We start from the raw sequence: 24675 nt of genomic DNA on the forward strand, positions 1-24675 counted from the left end.
GTAGTTGTGGCTCGTGGGCTCTAGAGCACAGGCTCAGTAGTTGTGGCGTACGGGCTTAGGTGCTCCACAGCATGTGGGATCTTCCCGGACCAGGGTTCAAACCAGTGTCCCCTGCATTGGCAGGCGGATTCTTAACCACTGCGCCACCAGGGAAGTCCCGGGAAGTGTTCTCTCTTAATAAGTAGTATTTCATACCCCAGTCTCTCATCCAAGTCCATCCACTGTTCATACAATCCTGCTCAGATAGGGCAACTGTACTTACAACACTTCTCAAATTCTGCTTCAGTTTTAGTTTTACAGACCATAAAACATATAGAAAACAGACTCTCAACTTTCGACCCTTCTATTACTAAACTCTCTTCATATAAAGAACAACACAAATGGGGATAGTACTTTAAAATTACATGCAAGTCCAGGGTAAATTTTTTAAAATATCAAACATGGAAACGATCAATTATGATAATTATTGATTTTTTAAAAAAGAATATTCCTTCTAGTTCCTGCTAACTTTTGACTACTTAAAAAAATAAAGAAATAAAAATTTAAGAAATAGAATATTTTGAAAGCTTCATTCTACCTTATAGCCTCCAATGCGATGTTCCTGCTTAAATTCCTTCCCGTTTTTCAGCCACCTCATCGTTGGTGTTGGATTCCCCCCAGCTGGACAGCGGAACTTGACAGTGTTGGCTGCTGGGACGGCGTGCAGCCGTTTTTCCATCTTTTCTGTGTTGGTCCAATACGGTGCCCCTGTTTTGGAAAATGACATTATAATGTACGTAGATGGATAGCTTCATCTCCATCATTAAATCCTAACAGGTAAGATCATTTTCTTTTGTAGGTGAATGATCCGACGCTTTCAAAACCTTTGGGTAATATTTACATCAGGGAAACATTTTCTGAAGTCTGCTCCAGCTGGCCTCCCAGAAGGTCCCTGGGGGTGGGCTGCTTGATAGTTTAGAGTTTATGTCTATTAACAGGGAAGCTTCTCTCCCTGTTCTTAGTGCCAGAATATAAATCCATGAATCATGTGTTAAAATGCTACTTTAGACACACGGTGACGACACATACCGTAACAACAGCTGAGTCCCCCTCCAATATATCATTTTAGATCACCACACCTATGAAAGGATCACATATACGCATAAACAAGTTGTGCCCAAAAGCCACATCAATTTATCCATTGGCGCTTCAAAGGGTAATCAATAGTATAACTTATCTCAGTAGGGCAGAATAGCTCAGGGAGGGTTCATTAATTTCCCAGCACTTTATCTGACAAGTCAACAAGCCATGTTACTAAATATGTTTTAATTTTTAAAATGAAAAAAGAAAAAAAGGTTTCTTTCCTCTCGAATGGTGGTTGTGAATGCCATAATTCTACCAGCACGTCTAAGCAGGTAACTTAATAGGAGGCTGCCAATTAAACATTGTTGGGCCCTCTAAGGAGCCCTCAAAGACAGGAACACTAGGGATTTTTTAAACTCAAAGAAGGAGACACCTTTTTCAATTACCACAGGAAGGACATTTTTTTCTAAATTAAAGTCACAGCATCAATCGGGAATACTGCCATAAATTCTTCAAGCCTGCTAATAATGGCTCATGACCACTACTGACTGGGTGCTTCTTATTTGCAGACAAAGCCCCCAAAGCTCTCACGTGTTTACTGTGTTAATCCTGACACAATTCAATTATAATCCCTGTTTAGGGACGGGGAAACTGAGTCACGGAGCAGTAATCTGCCCACAGCCACAAAACTAGGAAGAAGTGCGACCAGGATGTGATCCGAGGCAGTCTGATTGCAGAGCCCACTGTTGGTCTCCCTACCTACTCTCCAAAGCATTGGAATCTATACCTTTAACCTCTCTGAATGTGCAGGACTGGCGTCCAGGACAGACAGCCTCAGCTGAAGGCACACTGCCTCCGTTATTACTGCCCAGGATTTCCAATGAAATCTTATACAGCAATTTAACTTTTCACATGCGTGATTCTGTCTCAGCAAACAGGTAACCAAAATCCCTGTATCCTCCCCAAAGCATCCATCAGCAGGGCCTTTAACATCCTAGAACATTCTAGAACACTAAAACTCTTGAAGACTGATCCATAAGTGCTTATTCCTAACAAGGGTTAGACTGAGCAGCAGTACACACCCTCCACAAACCAGAAGCAAAAACGGGCGTAGGAAGGGGCTTTGTCTACGACACAGATTTAGAAGCTTCCTCCTCTGTTCTGCGGATGACACAGCTCGTTCCTGGCGAGGTAACAATGCCCTTCACTTAACAGCCAGGCTGTCATGGTGGAATCAGAAAGTGGAAAGACTGCATCCAAAACACCTACCCTTCTTTGACTCACCCTTGCTCTTGAAACCTGCTATAAAAGGTGAAACAGGGATTTCTTAACGGGGACATGCTGTATCTTCTTTATCCTTCTGCTTATCTAAGTGTCAAGGTGGTGGGGTATCGACATGATGCCAAGGCAGAGCAAAGGGAGGCAAAACTTGTCAGTCATGTGCACCAGAGAGAGAAAGGCCAGTGGGAGGGCGGGAGGGGAGCTGGGGGAGAAAATAGAGCTGCCCTTCTTTCCTCTGAATCCAGTTGCATCTGTAATGAGTAGGCAACTTGGTAGCCACTTGACTTGGGGTGTCAAATGCCCATAAACACACCTATTCTTTTGAGGGTTCCCCAGGGAGTACTCGATTCCTGTTTATCATAAGTCTCCCAGGGCCTAGCATATACTGCAACAATTTCAATCATCTTTCATTTTAAAAGCTCCTACTTAGAAAAATTCCATCCACAGCCACTAAAAAAGAAAGCAGTGAGAGCACAAAATAAATAATGAGCTTTGTCGCTACACAAAGACTTTTACAAATCTGCCCTAAATGAAAAGCATACCTCATGCTGTCAGGTGTCTGCATTCATGTTATCTGTTTAAGTAAACACAATAGCCTATTCATACGAATTAGCTAAATATTAATGTAGTGGCTCTTTCAGATACCATCAATTACAGCTGCCCTGATCCCGTGGAATGTCTTTGCATTTTTATATAAAAAGAAATCAACAGACGTGTGCTTACGTACCAAGAGGCACGATTTCCATGTTCCCTATGTGGAAAAACAGGACTCAGCTTTAGCAACTAGGAACGCTGCGTTGCTCCTCCGTCACTGAGCTAAGCTGCTGGTGAGCCTGCAACCCACATGGGGATCCCCAGGCCACATGGGCCTGTACAGTCTTGGCCTGTGGCAAGAGCACACTGGCAACCAGCACCTTTTTCCTGGAGCCTGAGGAATTATTTAAGGACAAGGGTGAAAGAATTTTGTTGGAATTTCTGGCAGATAGCCACTTCCCTGGGGTGAAATTTCAATCATCAAACCTGCACCTATAAAATCTGCTTGTGCAAAACAGACACACAGCCATGCTTCTTATCTCAAGTCTATGGGCTAATTCAAAAAGAGTCACGTACCACAATGTTCACTGCAGCACTATTTACAATAGCCAGGACATGGAAGCAACCTAAGTGTCCATTGACAGATGAATGGATAAAGAAGATGTGGCACATATATACAATGGAATATTACTCAGCCATAAAAAGAAATGAAACTGAGTTATTTGTAGTGAGGTGGATGGACCTAGAGTCTGTCCTACAGAGTGAAGTAAGTCAGAAAGAGAAAAACAAATACCGTATGCTAACACATATATACGGAATCTAAAAAAAAAAAAAAAAAAAAAAGGTTCTGATGAACCTGGGGCAGGACAGGAATAAAGACGCAGACGTAGAGAATGGACTTGAGGACCCAATGGAGGGGGAAGGTTAGGCTGGGATGAAGTGAGAGAGTAACACTGACATATATACACTACCAAATGTAAAACAGATAGCTAGTGGGAAGCAGCTGCATCGCACGGGGAGATCAGCTCGGTGCTTTGTGACCCCCTAGAGGGGTGGGAGGGAGACGCAGGAGGGAGGGTATATGGGGATATATGTATACGTATAGCTGATTCACTTTGTTATAAAGCAGAAACTAACACACCATTGTAAAGCAATTATACTCCAATAAAGATGTTAAAAAAAAAAGAAGAAACCAGAAAAAAAATCTTTTTAAATAAAGTCTGTGGGCACCGTGTGTCTCATCTAAAGGCTCAGAGATCGCAGGTGGGTGAGGCGCCGTGAAATCTAATCAACAAAGTAGAAGCCAATCACCTACATGACTGTCACTGGAAACCCAAATTCACAACATTCGCTTTCTCTGAATAACGGCAAAGCTTGACTCAACAAAAAGGGCCGTCAGGCCAAGTTCTCGAGGTTCCCTGAGTGGCAGTGATGGGTCACCACCAACTCCGTGTCCAACACCACTCCGGGTGCTAACGTCACACAGGCACCATGTGCTTTCACGATGAGGCCTTCCTTTAAGAAGTCAAGCTCACGAATTTTTTTAAGAACATATGCTGGAGGGGAGGAGTTATTTTATTATTTTACAACGGCTCTTTCTGAAATAAACTAGTTTTATGGAAAACTTGAAGAATCTGGAAGGTCCAGAAAAATAATTACACTGTAGGAATGGCCCTGCTGTGTTTCCATCATCAATGTCCTATGTCCTCTGCGAACTCTTCCTGTCTTCAATATTTCCTGCTATGTTTGCAGTCTGGACACATGGAAATGCCAGGGTGCCCACCCCAAGAACTACAATGCAGCTGGAGAGAAACAGGGACCAGGCTCCTAAAAAGCTCCTCTACCTAATGAGGCCTCTCTATCCCAAGGCTGTGAACAGCATTAACAACTTTCATTTGGAGGAGGAACTCACTTAACAAATTAATGATCTACAAAAGCAGGGAAGACTCTAGCACACAGTAGATGCTCAATACGGATGGCCAAGGCCACACCATGTTGCTTGAAAGAGGTGTACGGCATCCACTTTGTACGCCTTCCCTGACATAATCTTAGGGATTTATTTAATAGAGACGGAATCGTGGTATAAGCCCCTGATGGCATAAAACATGAATTATACTTAAATCAGGAGGAAATAAGTTGACCTAGATGATAGGTATGGCCCCTTCTGCTCTGACACTCTCAAATCTTCTGCTGTAGTATGCAGCAAAAGAACGACATTCTCTTAGTCATTAAATACTAATAACGACCAAGTTAAGGGAACAGTAAGACCTAGCCAAAATAAATCAATAAATACAAGCCCATCATCAAGGTTTAGCGTATTGACTCATTATCATTTTCTACACTGAAACAGATACTGTATGTTAGTAATAATACCAAGTAAGTAGAATTTTAATTTAATACAACAGAAGTCTCTTAACTTGTGGCTGGTTAAGCAGATTTATAACCCCACAGAAACTTCCCTCAAGGTTCCCTCAACACAGCCTTTCTTAACCCCCCTTCAACCCACAATAAAGATTCATCATTCCTTCTCTGGTCCACCATCTTCTTGGTTATTTATGTCTGTTTCCATGCCCAGAGTGTTTCTAGACTGAAATATATTCCTCTCGATGTCTGCTGACCAATAAGGGCAGATCACCTGGAGTGTGCAGCTCAAGCCACCTTCAGACTGTGAAGCAGGCACTCAAGTGTTTATTGAACAGATGGATGGATGGATGGATGGACGGACCAGATGGACGACTGTTAAAAGCCTGAGCTATAAAATGAGGGAGCTGAACTGAATGTTCTGATAAGGCCCCTCCCGGTTCTAACATTCTTTCCAGGTATCTATCTATATTCTACACAGATATCGATTCTGTCAACAAATGATAGGATCAGAGGATTTATTTTGACCCTGCAACCTAAACCCAAGGAGAAAACATGGGCTGCTGAGCCAGCTCCCACAAAAACTCTTACGTATCCCCACCCTGACATCGAAGGCTTATGGTCTTCTCTCTCTCTCTCTCTCTCTCACCAAATAGAGAGAATACAGCCTGGTGGTTTAAAGGAAAAACATGGACTCAAATTACCACTGTACCAAAAGGGACCTCAGTGACCATCTGGCCCAACGGCTGGTGTGATCAATGTCATCCAGAAAGGTTAAGTGATTTGATCAAGGTCACATGGCCAGAGGCTGGGCTGAGGCTAGACCCAAGTCTCCAGCTCCCTGAGCAGTGCTCTTTCAACCACTCCATGCTGCCCTTTGAACTCTCCCATGGTAATTAAGTCAAAAGTTCAAGATTTATGTGAGCTGTGGCCGCTCATGACTGCCAACTGTATTTTTATTGATGTAAAAAAAAAAACAACAGCCTGTTTCAGCTCTTAGATTAAGTCTCACAAACTCTCTAAAGCCTCACTAAGGCCTCTGTCTTAAGTCTATAATTAGTGCCTTTAAAAATATCACTAATCAGGACATTTCAATGCTTTGACCCCTGATGAGGGAAGGAGGCACGTCTCTGAGAGCTCTACCCCATCCTTGCAGTAGACTGCAGTTCATCTGTCTTCAGTTTTGCACAGAGAAACAGAAAACAAATCCAACAAAATATGGAGATGTCAGTGAAGGTGTGACTGTGGGGCTCAGGGGGGCTTTATTGGAGAAATCTCATTAAAACAACAGCTTGCTGACCAACAAGGCATTCAATAAGAAATACATTAAAACAAACCAGGCAAGCGACCCACATGTGAAACGCCTAAGTCCACTGGGAGACCAGTTGCTTGGGGGAGTTCCCAGGCTCTGCCTTCAAAAGAGAACCCGCTAGTGGCCGGTGATGCTGCTGGACCAGAGGGGAGGCCGAGAAAGAAAAGACGCTCAATCTGGCCGAATGGATGGAACACCACCCCCGGCCTTTGTGATAAAACACCCAAACCAAACTTGTAATGAGGTTTTCACCGCAAAGGTGTTTCAAAAACTTTAGGCAGCTGGTACATTTTCTAAAAATTTGTTTTCTTCAGTTCCTGGAAACTTCAACACAACTAAGAAACCAGCATTTACCAACTTAGGTACGATCTCTTCCAAGGAAAATCTCAATTAGAGCCAAGGAGACGGTGAACTGTTACGATCAGCAGGTCTATCAATGAACGTTTAGAATCTCAGGCCAAGAACCTTCACTTTCCCCAGTTGCTTACAACAACAAAAAAAAAAAAAAAAAAAAATTGCCTTTCTCCCTAATATGGAGGATGGGCAGATGCAGGTCTGAACGAAAATAAAGCCAAAATAGAAAATTACCTTCTCTCTCTTTACTCAATAGGAAGAACCACTCCACCTGATACGACTGTCTTACTATCAATTCCCTCTAGTTAAGCAGCCAACCTGAACCTTCTGTCACTCATGCCCTTCCCAAGAAGTCAGTCTCAAGTTCTCCAGAGACAGGAATCACTTAAACACAAGCCGGAGGTGATAAAAAGTACCTCGAAAAAAACGGACAGACACGTCTATCTATTTGCTGCCAGATAACCCATTAAGATACCTAGTACCTAGGGAAGGCAAGGACTAGTTAAGTTACGCTTTTTTAAGCTAAAGCACAAAGCTTGAACCTTTTCAAAATCCTCAACCTGGACGCATTTCAAAAATTAGCATTTGAAATCACCACTTTCTGTCCGGAGAAAGTCTCTTTCACCAAAGGGCATATGTAGCAGCATTATTTCCTGGCAGCCGGGCTTGCAGTGACATCACAAGATTGCTCCACTCAGGGAAACGTCTAGCACTGGTCAAGTGTGAGGTCATCAGCTAGTCATGCTAAAATATGACCGGAGAATGCCCTTCACATCTGTGATGGAAGAACTTGCCTTAAAGGGGAGGCAGTCAGATCAATCAAATCAGCCCATTGCGGGGATTTTCAAAGCACGTGCAGCAGGATGTGAATAGATGTTATATTTTAAAAAGGGTCTTACGGTCAATAAGTTTGGAAAACCCAGGGAAAGGACAAAAAGAAACAGATGTCTTACTACAGAACTTCCCAGAGCTTGTAACAGGCTGATGGACACTGTAAGTCTTCAAGAAAGGTCACGGTATGAGGTATTTTCCAAATTCATTTCAAAATACAACTCATTTTTGGCAGAGAATTATGCCGAACTAGGGTTCCAAGGGATACTCTTTGAGAAACATCAGCTTATTCTCTTAATGTACAAACCAAACCTGAACGCTGCTCTGTTTTTAATGGGATCTGTAAAAGATATACGTGAGGACGGTAGTTCCACAAAATATTCATTCAACATCCAGGCTAGTCCTTGCCCTCCAGAAGCAATCTACCAGAAAAGGCAGGTCTGAGATACGTGATACTACACGTGATACAATGTACACTACCTGTGATACAACAGAACCCGTGAACAACAGTCAAAGCCACTCAATCGCCCAGTGTAAACAAGGAAATCCTCTACAGAGGAGCCCACTTTTGAGCTGGGTCTCGCAGGATGAGGTAAGAGTTCAGATCAACCCGAACATTGCAGTACGTTCCTATAAAACTCAAATCGGACCTGGAGGTTAACGGATACCAGTTTCACGGCCAAAATGCAACAATCCTGCCTTAATTTTTGACTGTGCTTTTTGCCATTATATTTGACTACCATACTTTTTGCACTCCGTACAGAATCTAAGAAGAACTCTACCAGGCAGATAAGCTTGGCTTCTGAGAGTTAACTGACAAAATTAGATAAACAGGAATACCAGCAAGAGAGTAACCTACAATCTATTTTTGGAATCACTTGATGGAGAAGTAACGTAGACCAATCCTAAAAGAGAAAAACCCTTCTCAGAGAAGCTCAGAGCTATCACTGTCAGCACAGGGTTACTGGCGCATCATTTGTTAACTTCACTGAAGGGGAACTTTCAAACATACCCCAGTGGCATCTCCAGGCAATCAGAAGGCACCGAAGGAATCAATTTGGACACATGAGTGGTTTCCAGGTGGCTGAAAATGCAAAGAATTCAGTGCTTCTACAATTTTCCCTATTAATCAGGTCAGGCATTTGACACTCGAGGTGGCAAAAAATTGTCTTAATGGCAACATCCCCTTCCCCGCCTTGCCAATTACCCTGGCCATGGCATTCCTCTGTCCACACGGGCCACAGCTGCTTAATCTCAGCTGCCCCAGGCTGCACCTGTGAATCAGACCGGCCTAATCACACTAACAGATGGCAGAGGCCAAGGAGCCAGCTAAGAACTGCTATCACTTTAAATCGCATCTAAGGTTTCACAGGCACCAAACAGAGGCAATTCCCGACAGCAGTATCTGCCTGGTACAGCTAACACCAGCCCTTAATCACTGCAGAGCACCCACTTCGGGGCAGAGTTGGTGTCATTCGAGAGCTAATTACAAAGAACCCTGGTTGCAAGGTGAAGGAAGGCACGGCCATTCACTCAACGTGGGCTGGCGTGCCTTAAAACACTCTACTACCTGGCCCTACCTGGGCACTGAGCAGTCAGGACTAGTATTCAGGATGAAAAGAGAGTCATCAGAGAGAGATTCAGTTCATTCAGCCTACCCTGCCGTTACATTTGATAACTTCCTGCATATTCCGGGTAACGTGTTATTAGGCAGGGGACTGATCACCAGAACAACACGGTTCCCAGGCATGCCAACAGAACCGCGCTGAATCTGATGTCCCAGTCACCAGCAATGGCTCCCACACACGGGTACCACTTGAGAGCTGTAAACAGCTGTGCGAGCATCCTCCCTTCACCCCCGTCATCACCCTGAGTATTGGCAGAGGGGCGCTGTGATTAGACATGCAACAGGCCTCTCTGACTGAACTGAGGCTCGGCTATTGGCTCACTGAATCACAGATTGCCAATGAATAAAACACAAACAACTCCTGTCTCCACCTTATCTGGTCGTTGGGGGCACTGACTGAACCAGCAGCCAGTCCAGAGTCGGCCCAGAGCAGACCCTTTTCATCACTGTCAGGGTCACTGCCTCTCCTGCCGGAGCCAGAGAACTAATAAGAAGTGAGCGGCATGTTGTAACGTACCAGTGTTTTATTACTAAATCGCAATGATAACAACCACCTCATTAGAAGGCTGGTACAAAGCACAGCGGAAGACACTTTCACTCGCCTTATTACCCACTGTTTTACCAACGAGATCTCTAACAATAAACTCCTTCTGGAAGCAGATCTGCATGTGTGAATCCCTAAGCCAGTGGTTCTTACGCTTCCTGTGCATCAGAATCACTCCCAAAGTTTCTAATTCAGTGGGTCCGGGGTGGGCCCTGAGAATTTTCATTCCCAGTAAGTTCTTAAGTGATGCTGATGCTAGTGGTCACAAGCTTTCTCTTGTCAAAGAGTGAAAACTATATGAGCCAAAATACCTCCCTTTTTGCCTAAGCTGCTAGGAGACTCAAGAGACAAATCCAGTTCCCCACTTAAGCAAAACATTATCCCAGGTGCCGGACAACATGGATTTTTCTCTTCTTCCTTGAAAAAGCCCTGGGTCTATTTTAATAACGAATTATCTTACTATTTAGGCCTTGTTTAAAGTTATTAAAGTAATATCCTTTTGAGAAAACGTAGAATATAACATCTAAGCAAAGAATGCCACTGACCAATGCAAAATCACTTTGGAAATATTCCAACCATGTTATTGGAAATATTTGATCTTCTTTATTAAATAAACTCACAAATATTTTTCTGAGCAATGTACAAATATGGACTCACTAACCCTCATAACCCCAAAAGATATTGTGATTATTCCCATTTTACAGATAAAGAAACTGAGGCACAAAAGTGAAATTACTTGCCCAAGGTTACCCAACTCGGCAGTGGTGGAGCAGCATTTGAACCGAGGCTGCCCAGCTCTGAGAGGCCACATTCTCACCATGTAAAGGCCTCCTAGTGTCAGTTACGGCAGTGCTTTAACTGCCTTTAAATGGGCAAACAGCATTTGTTGCCCCCCTTTTCTATCTGCAACGTAAGACACACTTCCCTTATTTCTGCTCAGCAAGCACTAATGTTTCACAAGGCCATGGTTTCTCAACCTTGGCACTATCCACATTTTGGACTAGATAGTTCTTTGTTATGGGGCTGCCCTGTACATTGTAAAGATGTTTATTAGCAGCATCCCTGCCCTCTTCAAAGCCACTAGCATCCCCCCAACTTCCTGTGCTGAGACAACCAAACATTGCCCAGTGTCCCCCTGGGGAGGGGGAAGGAGGAGAATCACCCCCCGTGGAGAACCACTGGGACAAGCCAAGCACCGTCGACGGTTATGAAAGAGACCAGGATGTTACATGGCTCTTCTGGCTTTATGTCTCCAAACAGCGAGAAGCCAGAGGAAAAAGGAAAACCAAGGAAAGAAAAGTCATAACTGCTTTCAAAAGAAAAGTGGCTACTGACACAATAAGAGAGAACAAACAGTAGAGAAGGGTGTACAGTAACACTGGTTTATTCTCAGATTTGAAAGTCAAGAGAGGAGACACAGCAGAGAGAGGTGGGGACCGCGGGCGACAGCATCCCGAAGAGTCGACAGGGAGACAGCTTAGAGTCAGGCCTTCCCACTGAGCTCTCCTCTCTCGGGGACCTTCAGAGACAGCAATTACTTACTCTTGCTGTTACTGTTCTCACTGACAAAATCCTCCGAGCCATCTGTGTCGTCCTCATCATCTCCGGATGAGATGGCATCTGTATTCAAAAGAACATATCCATGGTTGTGTTTTTGCAGAGCCAAAGGTTGCAATCATCTACAACTTAGTCTTTCTGGAAAGGGGATTCAACAACCCAGGAACCCAGGCAAGAAGTCTGAGACCGTGTTTAGTTAAGATGGTTTTAATGGCTTAAATTTTCACTCCATGATGATAGTTTGTCTATATTATGATTCTCAACGTTTTTTGCTTTCACCTTATTTAAACTTGCTATAAAATTGGATATACTGAAACTGGATTTTAAGCTTCAAATGGTACTCGAGTCCCCAACGAACTTACTGATTGTGTAATATCCAAAGATTCTTTCCAACACAAGCTTTCAGCACTCGGGGTCTACTTCAAGAAAGCAAATTAGTCGCTAGAAAAACTTAGCCCCCGTGTGGCCTTCTGACCGTTTACTAATATTCTGAAAGCGGAACTTTAAACTTGGCTGCAAAAGGGGTCCTGTGCAGTCCCTCCTCACCACATGGAAGAAAAGTCAAGGAGAGAAACTCAAATTTTAACAAAAGGAAGCAGAAATCTTCAGCATCCAAGTTTCAATTCTATGTTCTAAATGCCAAGGATGCCGGTGGTATGGGGGTAAAAAAAAAAAAAAAAAGATGTGTTTTTACTTATAGGAAAGTGTGCTGTCTTAAATGAAAAATGTTACTGTGCACATGAGAATCCCGTCATTTTTAACGACCAGCCTCTCTGATATACCAGGTCCCGTAGAAGAACTTCAAAAACAGATCCATCACAAACTGTGAAGTTCTGTGCCTGGCATCCAATTAGCAGATCCCACTATGATTTCACTTGTCCAATAACACTTTACCCAGAAAAATGGCTACAGAGAAGAGAGAGAGCAGACAGCTGGCAGGCCAACTCACCTGTGACATTGACCATGAAGTAGACAGTCTCACTGTCTACATTCCTAGCAGCAGTACAAGCATAGAGGCCGGAGTCTCTAGGCGTGGCACCTTTTATCTGCAAGTACTCCCCAATTAGCACTGTCCTATTGTTGGGCCCCAAGTGTACCCCATCCTTAGTCCAACTGATCATGGCGGCATCTCGCAACAGGCAGCGCAACTCTAGCGATTCCCGGGGCGCAGCCACGTAAACTTCTGGTTGGGAAATTTGGTATTTGGTTGATGGCTCTGCAGAAAGGTGGGAGAGAGAAGACGGAGACAGATGGGAAAGAGGGAAAGGAGAGAACGTCCAACAAAGGTCAGTGGAGGCCCCTTGACTCCCAAGAGAGGCAGTTCATGCTTTGCAAATGGCCCCAGGGTGTCTGCTTCTCCTCGCACCCCCAGAAGCCGCCCTCACCAAGGAGAAGAGGAGAATCCAAAACCAACCAGAGGAAGCACCCGGCAAAAGCTGCCCCACTGAGTTTCCACAAACTGTAGAGCGTTAAACACAAACACAAACCCAAACCCAACTTGGAAAGACACTGTACAAGAAAACGCTAAAGTCGATTATCAATCCAAAGCCTGCTTACACTGTAACCCCCGGGAAAGTCTATCATCGTGGCGTTTTTAATCTGTGAGATCGTGTGTTTTACAAATGGTTTAATTCCACATGACTGCATGGCTGTGTACACACACACACACACACACACGCACGCATGCACGCACACACACACACACACCCCTATTTATTTGTGCTGACTCTGCCTGTTGTCATAAATCTGAGCTTCTTAAAAAGAAATGCCTCAAACTCTCAGGCTCAGATCGGAACATTGCTGGTCTGGAGTCTTACTTCGGCGCTGGGTGAGCTGGGATACACTGCTTTCCCTTAAAATAATAATAGCCTGAAGGCGTTAATGTCAAAACAGAAAAGAGAAAAATGCCCCCAGGGAGCCAAGAGGCGGTCCCCAGCCCCCATTACACGTAAATGGATCCTGAAATGAAGCTGCTGAAGGCTGCAGGACTGTCGCTCCGTTCGGAAAGCTGGACCGCTCCCTGCCCAAAAGCCCCTGCCATACACCCTGGGTTTCAGCCTCCTCAGGCCTCGGCCTTTGTCTCCTTTAGGGCTGTTCCTTCCTCCCTTGCCTCCACGCTAACACCAACCCGCCCTTCAAGGCCCAAATCACTCGTGCCCTCCCGGATGAGGGGGTGCCACCAGCCACCCTGGCCCAGAGGGAAGCGGGTCTCCCCTCTTCCCCAGCTCTTGGGGACGGACGACATTCCTGAGGGACTTGTCCTGTCCAGAGGAGATGCCAAGATCCTGAAGAGAGGGCTGAGGTCTTGTGGCTCTTTGTGAGTCCCTCCCCTGCCCCAGGCAGACGCATGGAAGGTGATCATTTCGAACAGGGCAAGATGGGACCTGGCAGGATCCAGCCTCCGCGAAAGGACTGACAAGGAGCCGTGCGTCAAGAACAGCCGGAGCTGCCAGCCGGGACCCACGAGGGTCTGTGAATCGGCTTTCATCCTCCACAGGGAGAACTATGAATGGTACCCAGAGTCCCAGGCCCAGAAGAACACAAAGCTTCCCGGCTCTGGGACGGTTCCAAAGCTGGGCAACATCACAAGGCAATTGTTTTGTCCTTCTGAATGTGGCCTGGACCAATCTCCCACATAAGATTGAAAGAAAGTTACTTCACGTTTCAGTCCCTGGATCCAAGGACCAGCAAGAGCCGCACGCATCTGGTTCTAGAAAAATCCTTCTCCCCACCACCACCGCCAGCCAACATGGAGGGCCAGGGCCCCCCAAAGGGGCACCCCTAGCCTCACCGAGGCATCCACGCCAAGAAGGGCCCAGACGTTGAACAGGATGGGAACATAAGGAGGTTACCACACAAAGAGGAGAAAATAGAAGTCATGTTTAACAGGGAAAAACACACCCCAAAGCAAGGGCAGAAAGCCCCAATGACAAGCAGGTTACATTTCAAAAGTTTGTTTTTCTCATTCAACAGTTATTTATTGAGCACCTACTACGGGCCACGCTGCTTTTCATTCCGGATGCTCAAGAAGCAACAGGAAACAAAAACAGTCCTTGCACTTATGGGATATTAATTACAGTGGGTGATAGACAATAAATACAACATCGACAAAACGAGAAAGCATGCAGGGTGCTCCTAAGTGTCAGGGAGAAGATTCAGCAGGTTAGCGGCACACCCAGAGATGGAGGCTCCGGGCTCCAAAGCAGGAGTTGGCTAACCACAGCTCCCGGGCCGAACCCAGCCATCATCTGTCTTTGTAAACAAAGTTTTATAGGCGCACGGCCATGCTTACGTATTGTCTGGGGCTGCTGTGATGTGACAGTGGCAGAGCTGAGTAGTTGAAACAGAGACCTAATGGCCTGCAGAACCTAAAATAGTTACAGTCTCGCCCTTTAGGGCAAGTTCACCAACTCCTGTTGTATAGCATGGTCAGAGAAGTCTTCTCTGGAGAGAAGTGAAGGGCAAAGCAATGCTTAAAAGATGTGGCTGGGAACTGAGCTGGAAGGTCCTCAGATGCGGCCTCCCAAGGCTAAGTCATAATGCTGCCGAATTCAGGGACTAATAAAAATGTTTTGAACTCTGGATCCTGAGCAGAAATGCGGGTAAGAGGGGAAACGGAGAAGAACAAAGGAATCAGCTTGGCCCGTAATCTCAGAGCATCTCCTCTTCCCACCTCCTAGAGTCAGGGCCAGTCAATATCCGAAATGACGGGCCCCCAAAGGCCACCTGGCCCACCCCTTTCACAGCTGGTCAAGGCGAGGATCAGATGTCATTTGGGTCCTGGGTCTCCAACAACTGATCACAGAAACAGCACCCACAATGTTAGGATGAGCTGCCAGTGGCTTAGCCTGGGTCATAAAATAATCGATATTTATTACAACCACATTGTATGATCAGCAAGTTACCAAGAATGTTGTGGAATCTGCTTTCCTCTGAGCCAGAACTGGTCATCAAGAGATGACTGAGCAAAAAGCCAGCTGGTCAGAAGCTGCAACACTTTCCTCCCTTAAAGGAGAGCCCAGGACCCGTAGGGCCAACCTGTTCTGTCCTGGCCCTCGGATAAGGGGAAGCCATGTCCCTATTTCATGGAGGCACTGGAAAGCTCTAATACTGTTTTGCTTCTGTTTTGTTTTGTTTGTTTAAAAAGAAAAAAAAGCAAGACACTTGCAGTTATGATGCAGAAAAATTTCCCTCCGGACAAAGGTGGAATTATGATTTCTCCATTTTTAAAGGAAAGCATTTTGACTGAGAAGCCTTTCCTTCATCTGAAATGGGTAAACCACAAAGTCTTGCTGAAACCAGGAGTATCTGAGACGCTGGACCAACATCACCGAAAGGACACTACCACCTGCTGCTGCAGAAGGAGGTAACACGGGGCAGTAAGGACCACGTCCTGTTCAGGCTGGACACACAGGAGATGCTGGTTAAGTGCGTGCGGCCTGCCTGGGAAAAGGATGAAGCCCTGAGGTCCAAGCCCACTCTGCTCCTACCTAGGCTCTCGGCCTCAGCTTCCTCATCTCCTGAGAAGCAAGAATGCCCCCAAAACAGGATATTATCTTGAGAATCCAACAAGCCATTCAGTATGAACCTGACCTTCCAACTATACCTTGTTGGGCCCATGACGGTCACTATCTCCATCATTCTTCAAGGCTGAAGACGCTACCACGATCTCGAGCGCCTCTCTTTTCGGAGGATCATCAGAGAGACTCCTTGGATTTGTATCGCCATGGATACAGAGTGATGCTACTAATGATTGGCTCCCAGGTCAAAAGGACTGGTAAGGTGACTTGAGATACTAAGAGTGGTTTTAATTTCCAGGAAAACCAGGTCAAAACTGTCACCCAGGGCTTCCCTGGTGGCGCAGTGGTTGAGAGTCCACCTGCTGATGCAGGGGACACGGGTTCGTGCCCCGGTCCGGGAAGATCCCACATGCCGCGGAGTGACTGGGCCTGTGAGCCACAACTACTGAGCCTGCGCGTCTGGAGCCTGTGCTCCGCAACAGGAGAGGCCGCGATAGTGAGAGGCCCGTGCACTGCGATGAAGAGTGGCCCCCGCTTGCCACAACTAGGGAAAGCCCTCACACAGAAACTAAGACCCAACACAGCAAAAATAAATAAATAAACTAAAGGATTTCATTTCTTTAAAAAAAAAAAACAAACAAAAACTATCACCCAAGGCTTCCCAGGTGGCGCAGTGGTTGAGAGTCTGCCTACTGATGCAGGGGACACGGGTTCGTGCCCCGGTCCGGGAAGATCCCACGTGCCGCGGAGCGGCTGGGCCCGTTAGCCATGGCCGCTGAGCCTGCGCGTCCGGAGCCTGTGCTCCGCAACGGGAGAGGCCACAGCAGTGACAGGCCCGTGTACCGCAAAAAAAAAAAAAAAAAAAAAAAAACCTGTCACCCAGTTTTCCAATTAGATGATAAGCTTCAAGGGTAGTAAAATAATTCCCCAAAATACATCAATAAGATAACAATGTTCATTCATAACGTTAAGCCATCCACCTTCAAGGTCTGAAACCAGTAACTACCACCAGTGGGAGATTCTAAAAGTGTGTGCTCCCCCCTTTCCAGCTGATTATTTCACAACAGGCTCATCTGGGGGTCTGTGGCGGCTTTGGGGAACCCCGGCAGAACCCAGCAATATTCCTGCATGATCTAGGACTTCAAGCGCAACTTAGGGAGGATGGGACAGTGAATAGAAAGGGGGGAAGAAGGGAGAAGAGGTTGGGGATTAAAAGTCGGGGAAGACCAGTGGGGCACATGGTGGGGGTGAGGGGCAGAACGACACACCCATCCCAGGCCACCCAGCAGCTCCCGTGGCCCAGCTCGTAGGTTCCTGCATCGAAGACATCCCAGGGCACGGACGCTTAGCCCGAGACCCAAACCACTGGCTCAGTGGAGGCAGCTCTGTCCCTGCCCCTCCCACGCGGCCACTGGGGCTTGGTTTCTCTTCTGCGCCGCTATCCTCCAGGTGACTCCCTGCCACGTGCTCCCGAGTGCTCTGTGGGCACCTCCACAGTGGTACCGACCTCACTTTGCTCCATGGAGACGACGGGCCGGTTCCCTCTGACATCGGTGATGCTGCATCTGCGGTACCCTACCCACCCCTCTAACTGTGATGGGATCACCTCCCAGTGTCACAGTGCCTCCCCTTGAGTCCACCAAGCTGCACGGCCTGCTCTATAAAATATGATGGTTGACACGGGGCAAAGTATTCCCTGAGAGATTTAAACGATACCTTTTATAGCAATATTAATATCTCCTGCATTTATTTTTTCTGGTACTGTAGCATACTTTTTACTCTTTCTTACAGACAGGAGTGGAGAAATCCATGCAGAGCACACACACAGCCCAACACTTCCGTCATCTGTTCTCACCAAAACACAACGAGGAGAAGGCTCCAGAAGCCACTTTGCTATACACCAACTGCTCTTTCAGAGGCTTCCACGGACAGAAAATGTTTCCTCATATCTTTCATAATATAAATTACAATTCTCAAAGAAGCAAGAAGGCTGGAGCGCACACACCAGTGCTGGACATTCTTTGTCTCTGTACCTAAAAGTGTTAAACAAACAAGGCGCTGAGTTTACTTTCTGGGAGGACGAAAAGGCACGTGTTTCTACTTGCTGAGGCCACACGCCTGGCGGGGGCAGCTCGGCTGTGCAGATCTTCGGTTGCATCAATCTGAACTTTCTCCCCACAAGTTTCAAACACTTGAGAAGCACAAGTGGCATCTTATCACACAGCTGCTTTCCAAAAAATGGACTAATCTGATATTAAAAAATGAGAGATGGGCATCTCTGCAGCTCATCAAAAAGTGAATGGTGTGACTAACAGCCGCCACTGCACACGGCTGGTGTGTGATTCCTGTTCGGAGCTGCATCTCCTTCCCACCCCTAAGAAACTCTGAAGCCGGGATGCTTTGGGAGCTCCTGGAATGTAGAACTGAGGGGCCTCCAACTGCGGAGAGGAGATTGAGGAGGTGAGGGCTGCCTGACACCCCAAGTCCCGCAGTGGATCAGGGCAGAGGTGTGACATCACGCTGATGTCACCAGCTTTACTTCACAGGAAATCAACACAGCGAAACCAATCCTTGCTGGGGGTGAGCAGAGCCCAGGGAGGGGCAAGTCTTGTAAAAGTCAGAAAAGGCTGTGGTTTCTGGGACTTCGCTGTACATGACCAGCTGAATTCTTCCCTGGTGTCATCGGGAGGCCGTCTTGAGACAATTGGAGAGAATTGGAGCAGGAGAGAATCTGGAACAGGGAGCTATTTCAGGTAACACTTGATGCTGCCGTACCAGCCATAGCAGCACTTCAGACTGTCACTTTTTATAATGTTTGCCTATAAACTTTTCCCGTGTGGTTTTTGAAATGGCGCCCAAATGCAAACAGAGAACAGATGGGAAACCCGTGTCTTGCCCTGTCCAATCATTTCGTGGAGAATGGATGACAGATTTAAACTGTTAAGGAAGAAAAGAGCCGCATATGCCAAGGGGACAACTAACTACACAAATTCAGCCTTTTCTGGGGTTTCCTAGGGACCAGTGTCTTTTCAAAGGTCAAGATGATCACAGCTAAGAAATGGGAGCCCCGGGTTCAAGGATGCAGGGGGGTCACCCCTGGAATGCATCCCCCCTGAGGTCCCTCCATCTGAGAAAGTCAGGGGTATCCAAGCCCTAAAGACATTCCTCCAGGAAGGGGAAGAAATGGAGAAAGAAATCCCTAAACAGATTCTTCAGCAAGAGAGGAGGGGAGGAAGAGACAGGGAAAGGGGTGTCCTGCTAGGGGGTATGGGTGGCAGGCCTCCCCGGGAACTACGACACCAGCATGTGAGGCAAGAGTAGTAAAACAGCCCCGGTTTCCTGGTGCCCTCCCGACCTTCCGCCACCTCGCACGAGAGGAATAAATATCACTGCTGTGGGGCTGCCACTGTCTTGACAGAAGAAATACACAGGACGCAGCTGCACACGTCACTGCAGTGTCACAGGGCACAGAGCAGGTAAGTGTCTGTTGCAGACTCATCCTCCTGGTCTTTACGATGGCCCGTAGAGGCCACACTCCAGTCCCGGCAAGAAGTTTCAACTGGCCACCCCCCCCAGTTCCTGTCCATAGGAACAGAATACAGAATCCCTCACGTACACAGCACTGCCAAAGTACTTTCTACCAGCCGGAACGGAGGGAGTCTGGACAGACAGACATCTATATCGCATTGCTTTTCCGTAATCCATGGTGTCTTAGAGCACAGGGGCTTTGGAAGAGCGAAGCCCACACTTTTCTACGGCACAGGTTCCATCTAGGTGGCATCAAAGCTTAGCCGTAGAAAGATTGAAAGGTCCTGGTGTCCCTGCACTCAAGTCAGAAATGACCACCCTCGCGTGCCCTAGCACGGGGGTTCCGCAGACACCCAGATGGCAGCAGCAGAGCTGGCTGTTTCCAGCTCAGACAGGCTCGAAGCTTCTCCTTTACGAGAACGGGCTTGCAGGAGACAAAATCCGGGCCTCAAACAGAGGCCTTATAAGGCCTGGGTACTACTTGTTCCTTAAGGGGGGAAGGGAGAGACAAATACTCTGCACAATATAAAGATGAAAGTTCTCTACCTCAAGAAATACTGCCAACATAAAAATGGGGGCCTCAAAGAACTCAAAGCCCTGGAACACAGATAAGTAAACAGGCTGCAGTTTTCTCTTCCAACCCTTTGTCGGGGTGTCTTGCAGACTCACGTCAGGACTTAAAACTCTCCTTGGCGGTATCACGGGGGCCAGGACAACCACTCATAGCTGTCTCTGCCACAGTAGCCTGACTGTTCCAGAAACTCTAGCCTGGCTCGCATTCCTGGTGATCAGATGGGATAATGGCTAATGCTTCCAATATGGTAACCATTAAAAATTATATATTTAGGCGCACCCCTCATATCATTTAGGTCTGTCTTTGAGAAACCCGGTGAACAGCTCTCCAAGTTTGAAAAGAAATGACGTTGTTACCTAAGAGAAAATAAAAATGTGGAAATAGTAAAGTGCCTAAGAAAGTGCGCATTTAAGAGTGAGCCACCGTTATCGCCCAATATTCGGACCCCAAATGCGGAAATATTCACCCCGTATTTTGTCAGCATCCCATCTTCTTCTGATCCAAGGTTTTAGGCTATGAATGATAGTGTCCTCCAAAAGGAAGCAAGAGGGACACAAAAGAGGTTTTCCCCCGGTCACAACGCGTGCATCGAACTCACGTTCGGAGAGCAAAATTCCCACGGGACCACCAGGAGGAGGGTACGGAACAGAAGCACCTGCATAAAATCCCTAGATATTGGTAGCTTTGCTTGAGGAAGAACTTCAAAATTGAGCCCTTTGTTCAAAACCCAATTCCCAGAGAGACAAGCCACCAGGGTATCTAGTGCCCAGGAAGCAGAAACTGGCGCTAAGAGTTGTGTCAAAGTAGCTCCCCTGCCCCAGGTCGGATATACAGCGAGCCTATGCGTTCAGCCACCTGGTCGTCCAGGCCCTGAGCCTGCCTTCTGGGAACATGCTTGCTAGACACGGCGGAGGAGGCTGGCCCTTCTCGAAATCTAGGCTTCCTAGGGCATGCTGTTCTAGGAAAAACCACATCATCAAAAAGCTGGCCCTGCCGACTGACTGAGACCACTGGAAAATCTGTCTCTTTTTCTCAGCAGAAGGTTTTGTACTCCCTGTATCACCACAACCAGGAAGGGAAAAGGGGGGAGCAGGGATGGGGGCGTCGCGAGGAGGTAAAGGAATGAAGGAATGAACGGGATCTGCCTGAAGTGGGCTTGCAGAGGCATCGCCTGTAAAATGAACAGACATCATCATCTCCGGTCCTGAAAAACGCATCCTCTGCCCCCCAAAACCGTTTTGTCCCCAAGTCCTCGTGGCAGCCCTTGACCCCAGGCGGCCCTCCTCGCTGTACAGAGTGGGAGGCCACCTTCCTCATCCGATGCTCCTTCAATTCCTGGAGCTGTTCCCTGTGGTACCTTAGTGTTTAGCCTCACTTCTGTCCCCTCCCTGGTGACTCTTCAGAAAAGGCAAGGACAGGCTGGGGATGTTAAAAGACCAGACTCAGAACAGGCCTGAGTCTCAACTCTGCCACTTAGAAATTGTGTGACCCAGGACAGGGCCCTCAGCTTTCTAATCACTTCGTCGTTCTTCCCCTGCAAACCAGGAACAACCATAACTGACAGTGCACGGAAGGCACTGAGCACAGTGCCCAGCACTTAGCGAGCGCTCAAAAGTACCAACCGTGGGGAAGAACCTGTGGCTGAAAGCCTTGTTCCGGGGCTGCAGTTGGCTAACCGTGAACGGAGGAAACGCCCCTGACCAGGTCTTCTCAGCGTGGAAGGCTGGCGATGACAGGAAAGGGAGAGCCCCTGACACACAGTTCAGCGCCTATTTACCTACAGCGGCATGCTGTTTTCTGCTGGCGTGTGTGTGTGTGCGCACACGCGTGTGCACATGTGTTCTCAAGAACAGGAACATGCATGGAGACCTTCCTGCCCTTCTGGGAATCTCCCCCCCGCCCCACATACCTGTGGATACGCTCTGAATTCCACCCCCAGCTCCTCTGGTCCTTCTCCCTGTATTCTGATCTCCTCCATCTCTGCAGCTTTTCCCACCCCTACATGGCAATGCCACTCAAGCCCCTGCTTGCAGGTTCACATTTCCACCTGCCCGAGGGAACACCTTACCTGGGTGTCTACAGAGGTCCCATCTAAAGCAGGCAGATGACCTTCAACCTCCTCCTCTGGCCTCTTGCTGAATGGAGTCACCATGTGACAGCAACTCAAGCTCCAAATCCACCCTACAGCACCTCTGCTCCCTCTCGCCTCCCACCTCGTCAGTCCCCACATCTCCTCCCCTATTCAGTCTGTCTCTGCAACAGCTCTGGAGATAAAGCAAGGGCGGCTTTCGGTCCCACGGGCCCACTACTCCAGGCCTCTACCATCTCTCCGAAAGAGCTCTGCAACACCCCCCAACCCATCACCCGTGGGCCGCCCCCTGTGTCCTTCATGAGCCACTAGAGCAATCTTCTGAAAAGCAAATCTTACCACCACTTTAAAAAAAAAAAAAAAAGGCACAGACCACTCCACACTTCGACAGGGTGAAACCCAAAGAACATCACCCACACTAAGGCCCTGGCTGCTCCTGGCCCCAGATCCCGCTCTACCCTCTCTCTCACACCCGAGGCTTGTCTGTTCACATGGGCACTATTCCCTCTACCTGCATCCCCTGTCCCGACACTCTGCACGGCAAACTCCTATTCAGCCTTCAAAGCCCAGCTCAAATATCATCTCCTCTGATTCCCATTAAGACAGACTGCACGGCTCCCATCTCCAATTCATCAGGTCTTTGTTTATCCATCTAGTATATTCCCAGCAGAATACAGTCTGCCTCCACCCACCCACTCCAATTGAGAGCTGGGGGCTGGGGGGGGGAGCGGAGGAGGGGGGCTCTGCTTCTCAGCCTTTACTTTGCATAAAGATCACCCAGACACAGCTTCCAGGGCGCCCCTTCCAAAGTTTCTAGGTCAGGAGGCCTGAGGTGGGGTCTGAGATTCTGGATTTCCCAGGAGTTCCCGGGGAATGCTGATACTACTGGTCCAAGGGCCGCCTTGTGAGAAGTTCAGCTCCAGTGTCTAAGGACAAGCTTTAGACCTGCTGCGGCAGTGATGAACCCTGTCAACTTGGGCGGCCCCTTCTCCTCCCTGAGCCTCAGGGTCCTGGTCTGTAGAAGAGGCTACCTCCAGGCTAGGTCAAGGTCACCATGGGGACAAAACCAGAGACTGCCTGGGAAGGCTTTTGTAAAGTGGGGGGCACACCTAAGAGAAGCCTCCACCCCGGCAGGGGTGCCCTGCCTGCCTACCCCTCAGCACTGGCCAGAGCAGGCCAGGCTCCTGCTTGTGGGCTGTAGCTTGATACTTTTTCTTTTTAACTTTTGAATTTTATTTTATTTTTTTATACAGCAGGTCCTTATTAGTCATCCATTTTATACACATCAGTGTATACATGTCAATACCACTCTCCCAGTTCATCCCACCAACACCCCACCCCACCCCGCTTTCCCCCCTTGGCGTCCATACATTTGTGCTCTACCTCTGTGTCTCTATTTCTGCCCTGCAAACCGGTTCACCTGTACCATTTTTCTAGGTTCCACATACATGCGTTAATATACGGTATTTGTTTTTCTCTTTCTGACTTACTTCACTCTGTATGACAGTCTCTAGATCCGTCCACATCTCTACAAATGACCCAATTTTGCTCCTTTTTATGGCTGAGTAATATATTAACTGATCAGCAGATTACATTTTTCCAATAACATGGGAACCTCAATTTGAATTTGTCTGCTTTTAAAAAGGGGTTTTCTTTCAAATGAACAAATCTGCCACATCATATATATGTAAGTTACCAAAGTGGGGATTTCTGGAATGTTCTCAAATGGAACTAAACATCCAAGGATCTTGTGAGAGTCGTCGTCATCAACGGCTATGTACAACACCTGTTTGATTACTTTTGTAAGGGAAGAAGCCTGTGGCTTATTAAAATACCATTTACTATTCATCCATCCAACAAATTTGAGATAACTGATATTTGTATGGGGGGCATGGTAACCCCCCAAAGAACTCCCTAGAAAAGAGGATCCCAGCTGGGCTCAGGGATGACTCACTGCACCCCGACAGCAGGCCATGAAACCCCCTGAACGCCAGACCCAGAGGCCACTAGCTTGAGGACCTGGGCTCCAGTGAGCGGGGTAGTTGGCCTGCGTTCCAGAGAGCACGCTGCAAAGCCAGCAGCCTGACCACATTCAGAAGCAAGTTTTCAGGGGCGGTCGCCTTTCCACCTTAGTGTTACCTGTGGCTCACATGGCCCCATTACTGACATAAATGGTGCCAACTCCAGGGGATACATTTGCCCTCTAAGTCCCGTAAAGGTCAGATCAATGTCCAAATCCTACTGGACATTTTCCCGAGCCCCTCCCTCAGCGAGTACGTTCTGAATACATGAATACTTTTAAAGCGGCCCCAGCTGCAAATGAGAGGGGAAAAAAACAGGAAGCTTGACGAGGAGAGAGGGAGGTGAAGAGTTACTCCTTGAGGGCAAGGCTGCCTCGGGTTCTGCAACTCAGGACCTTATGGGGGTACTGTTCAGCAAGTTTACTTAAAGGGCTAGGCCTTTCTTCTCTCAGCAGGACCCCAGTTCCAACACCCGTTCGG

The 24675-nt window shown here is 47.4% G+C and overlaps 1 protein-coding gene across 8 annotated transcripts in view; it reads right to left on the reverse strand.

The window, feature by feature from the left end:
- Positions 1-24675, reverse strand: part of FGFR2 (fibroblast growth factor receptor 2) — a 190977-nt gene that overhangs the window by 111553 nt on the left and 54749 nt on the right. For 6 of the 8 annotated variants that reach the window (XM_060125350.1, XM_060125351.1, XM_060125347.1 and 3 more), the window contains exons 3-5: positions 12413-12679; positions 11449-11526; positions 578-747 (exon numbers count right to left, since the gene is read on the reverse strand). In XM_060125350.1, the coding sequence (XP_059981333.1) occupies positions 578-747; positions 11449-11526; positions 12413-12679 (515 nt within the window). The remainder of the gene's footprint in view (positions 1-577; positions 748-11448; positions 11527-12412; positions 12680-24675) is intronic. The other 2 variants (XM_060125353.1, XM_060125354.1) reach the window with 2 other exon arrangements.

This window comes from Lagenorhynchus albirostris, chromosome 16, assembly GCF_949774975.1.
Source record: "Lagenorhynchus albirostris chromosome 16, mLagAlb1.1, whole genome shotgun sequence".
Lineage (NCBI taxonomy): Eukaryota > Metazoa > Chordata > Mammalia > Artiodactyla > Delphinidae > Lagenorhynchus > Lagenorhynchus albirostris.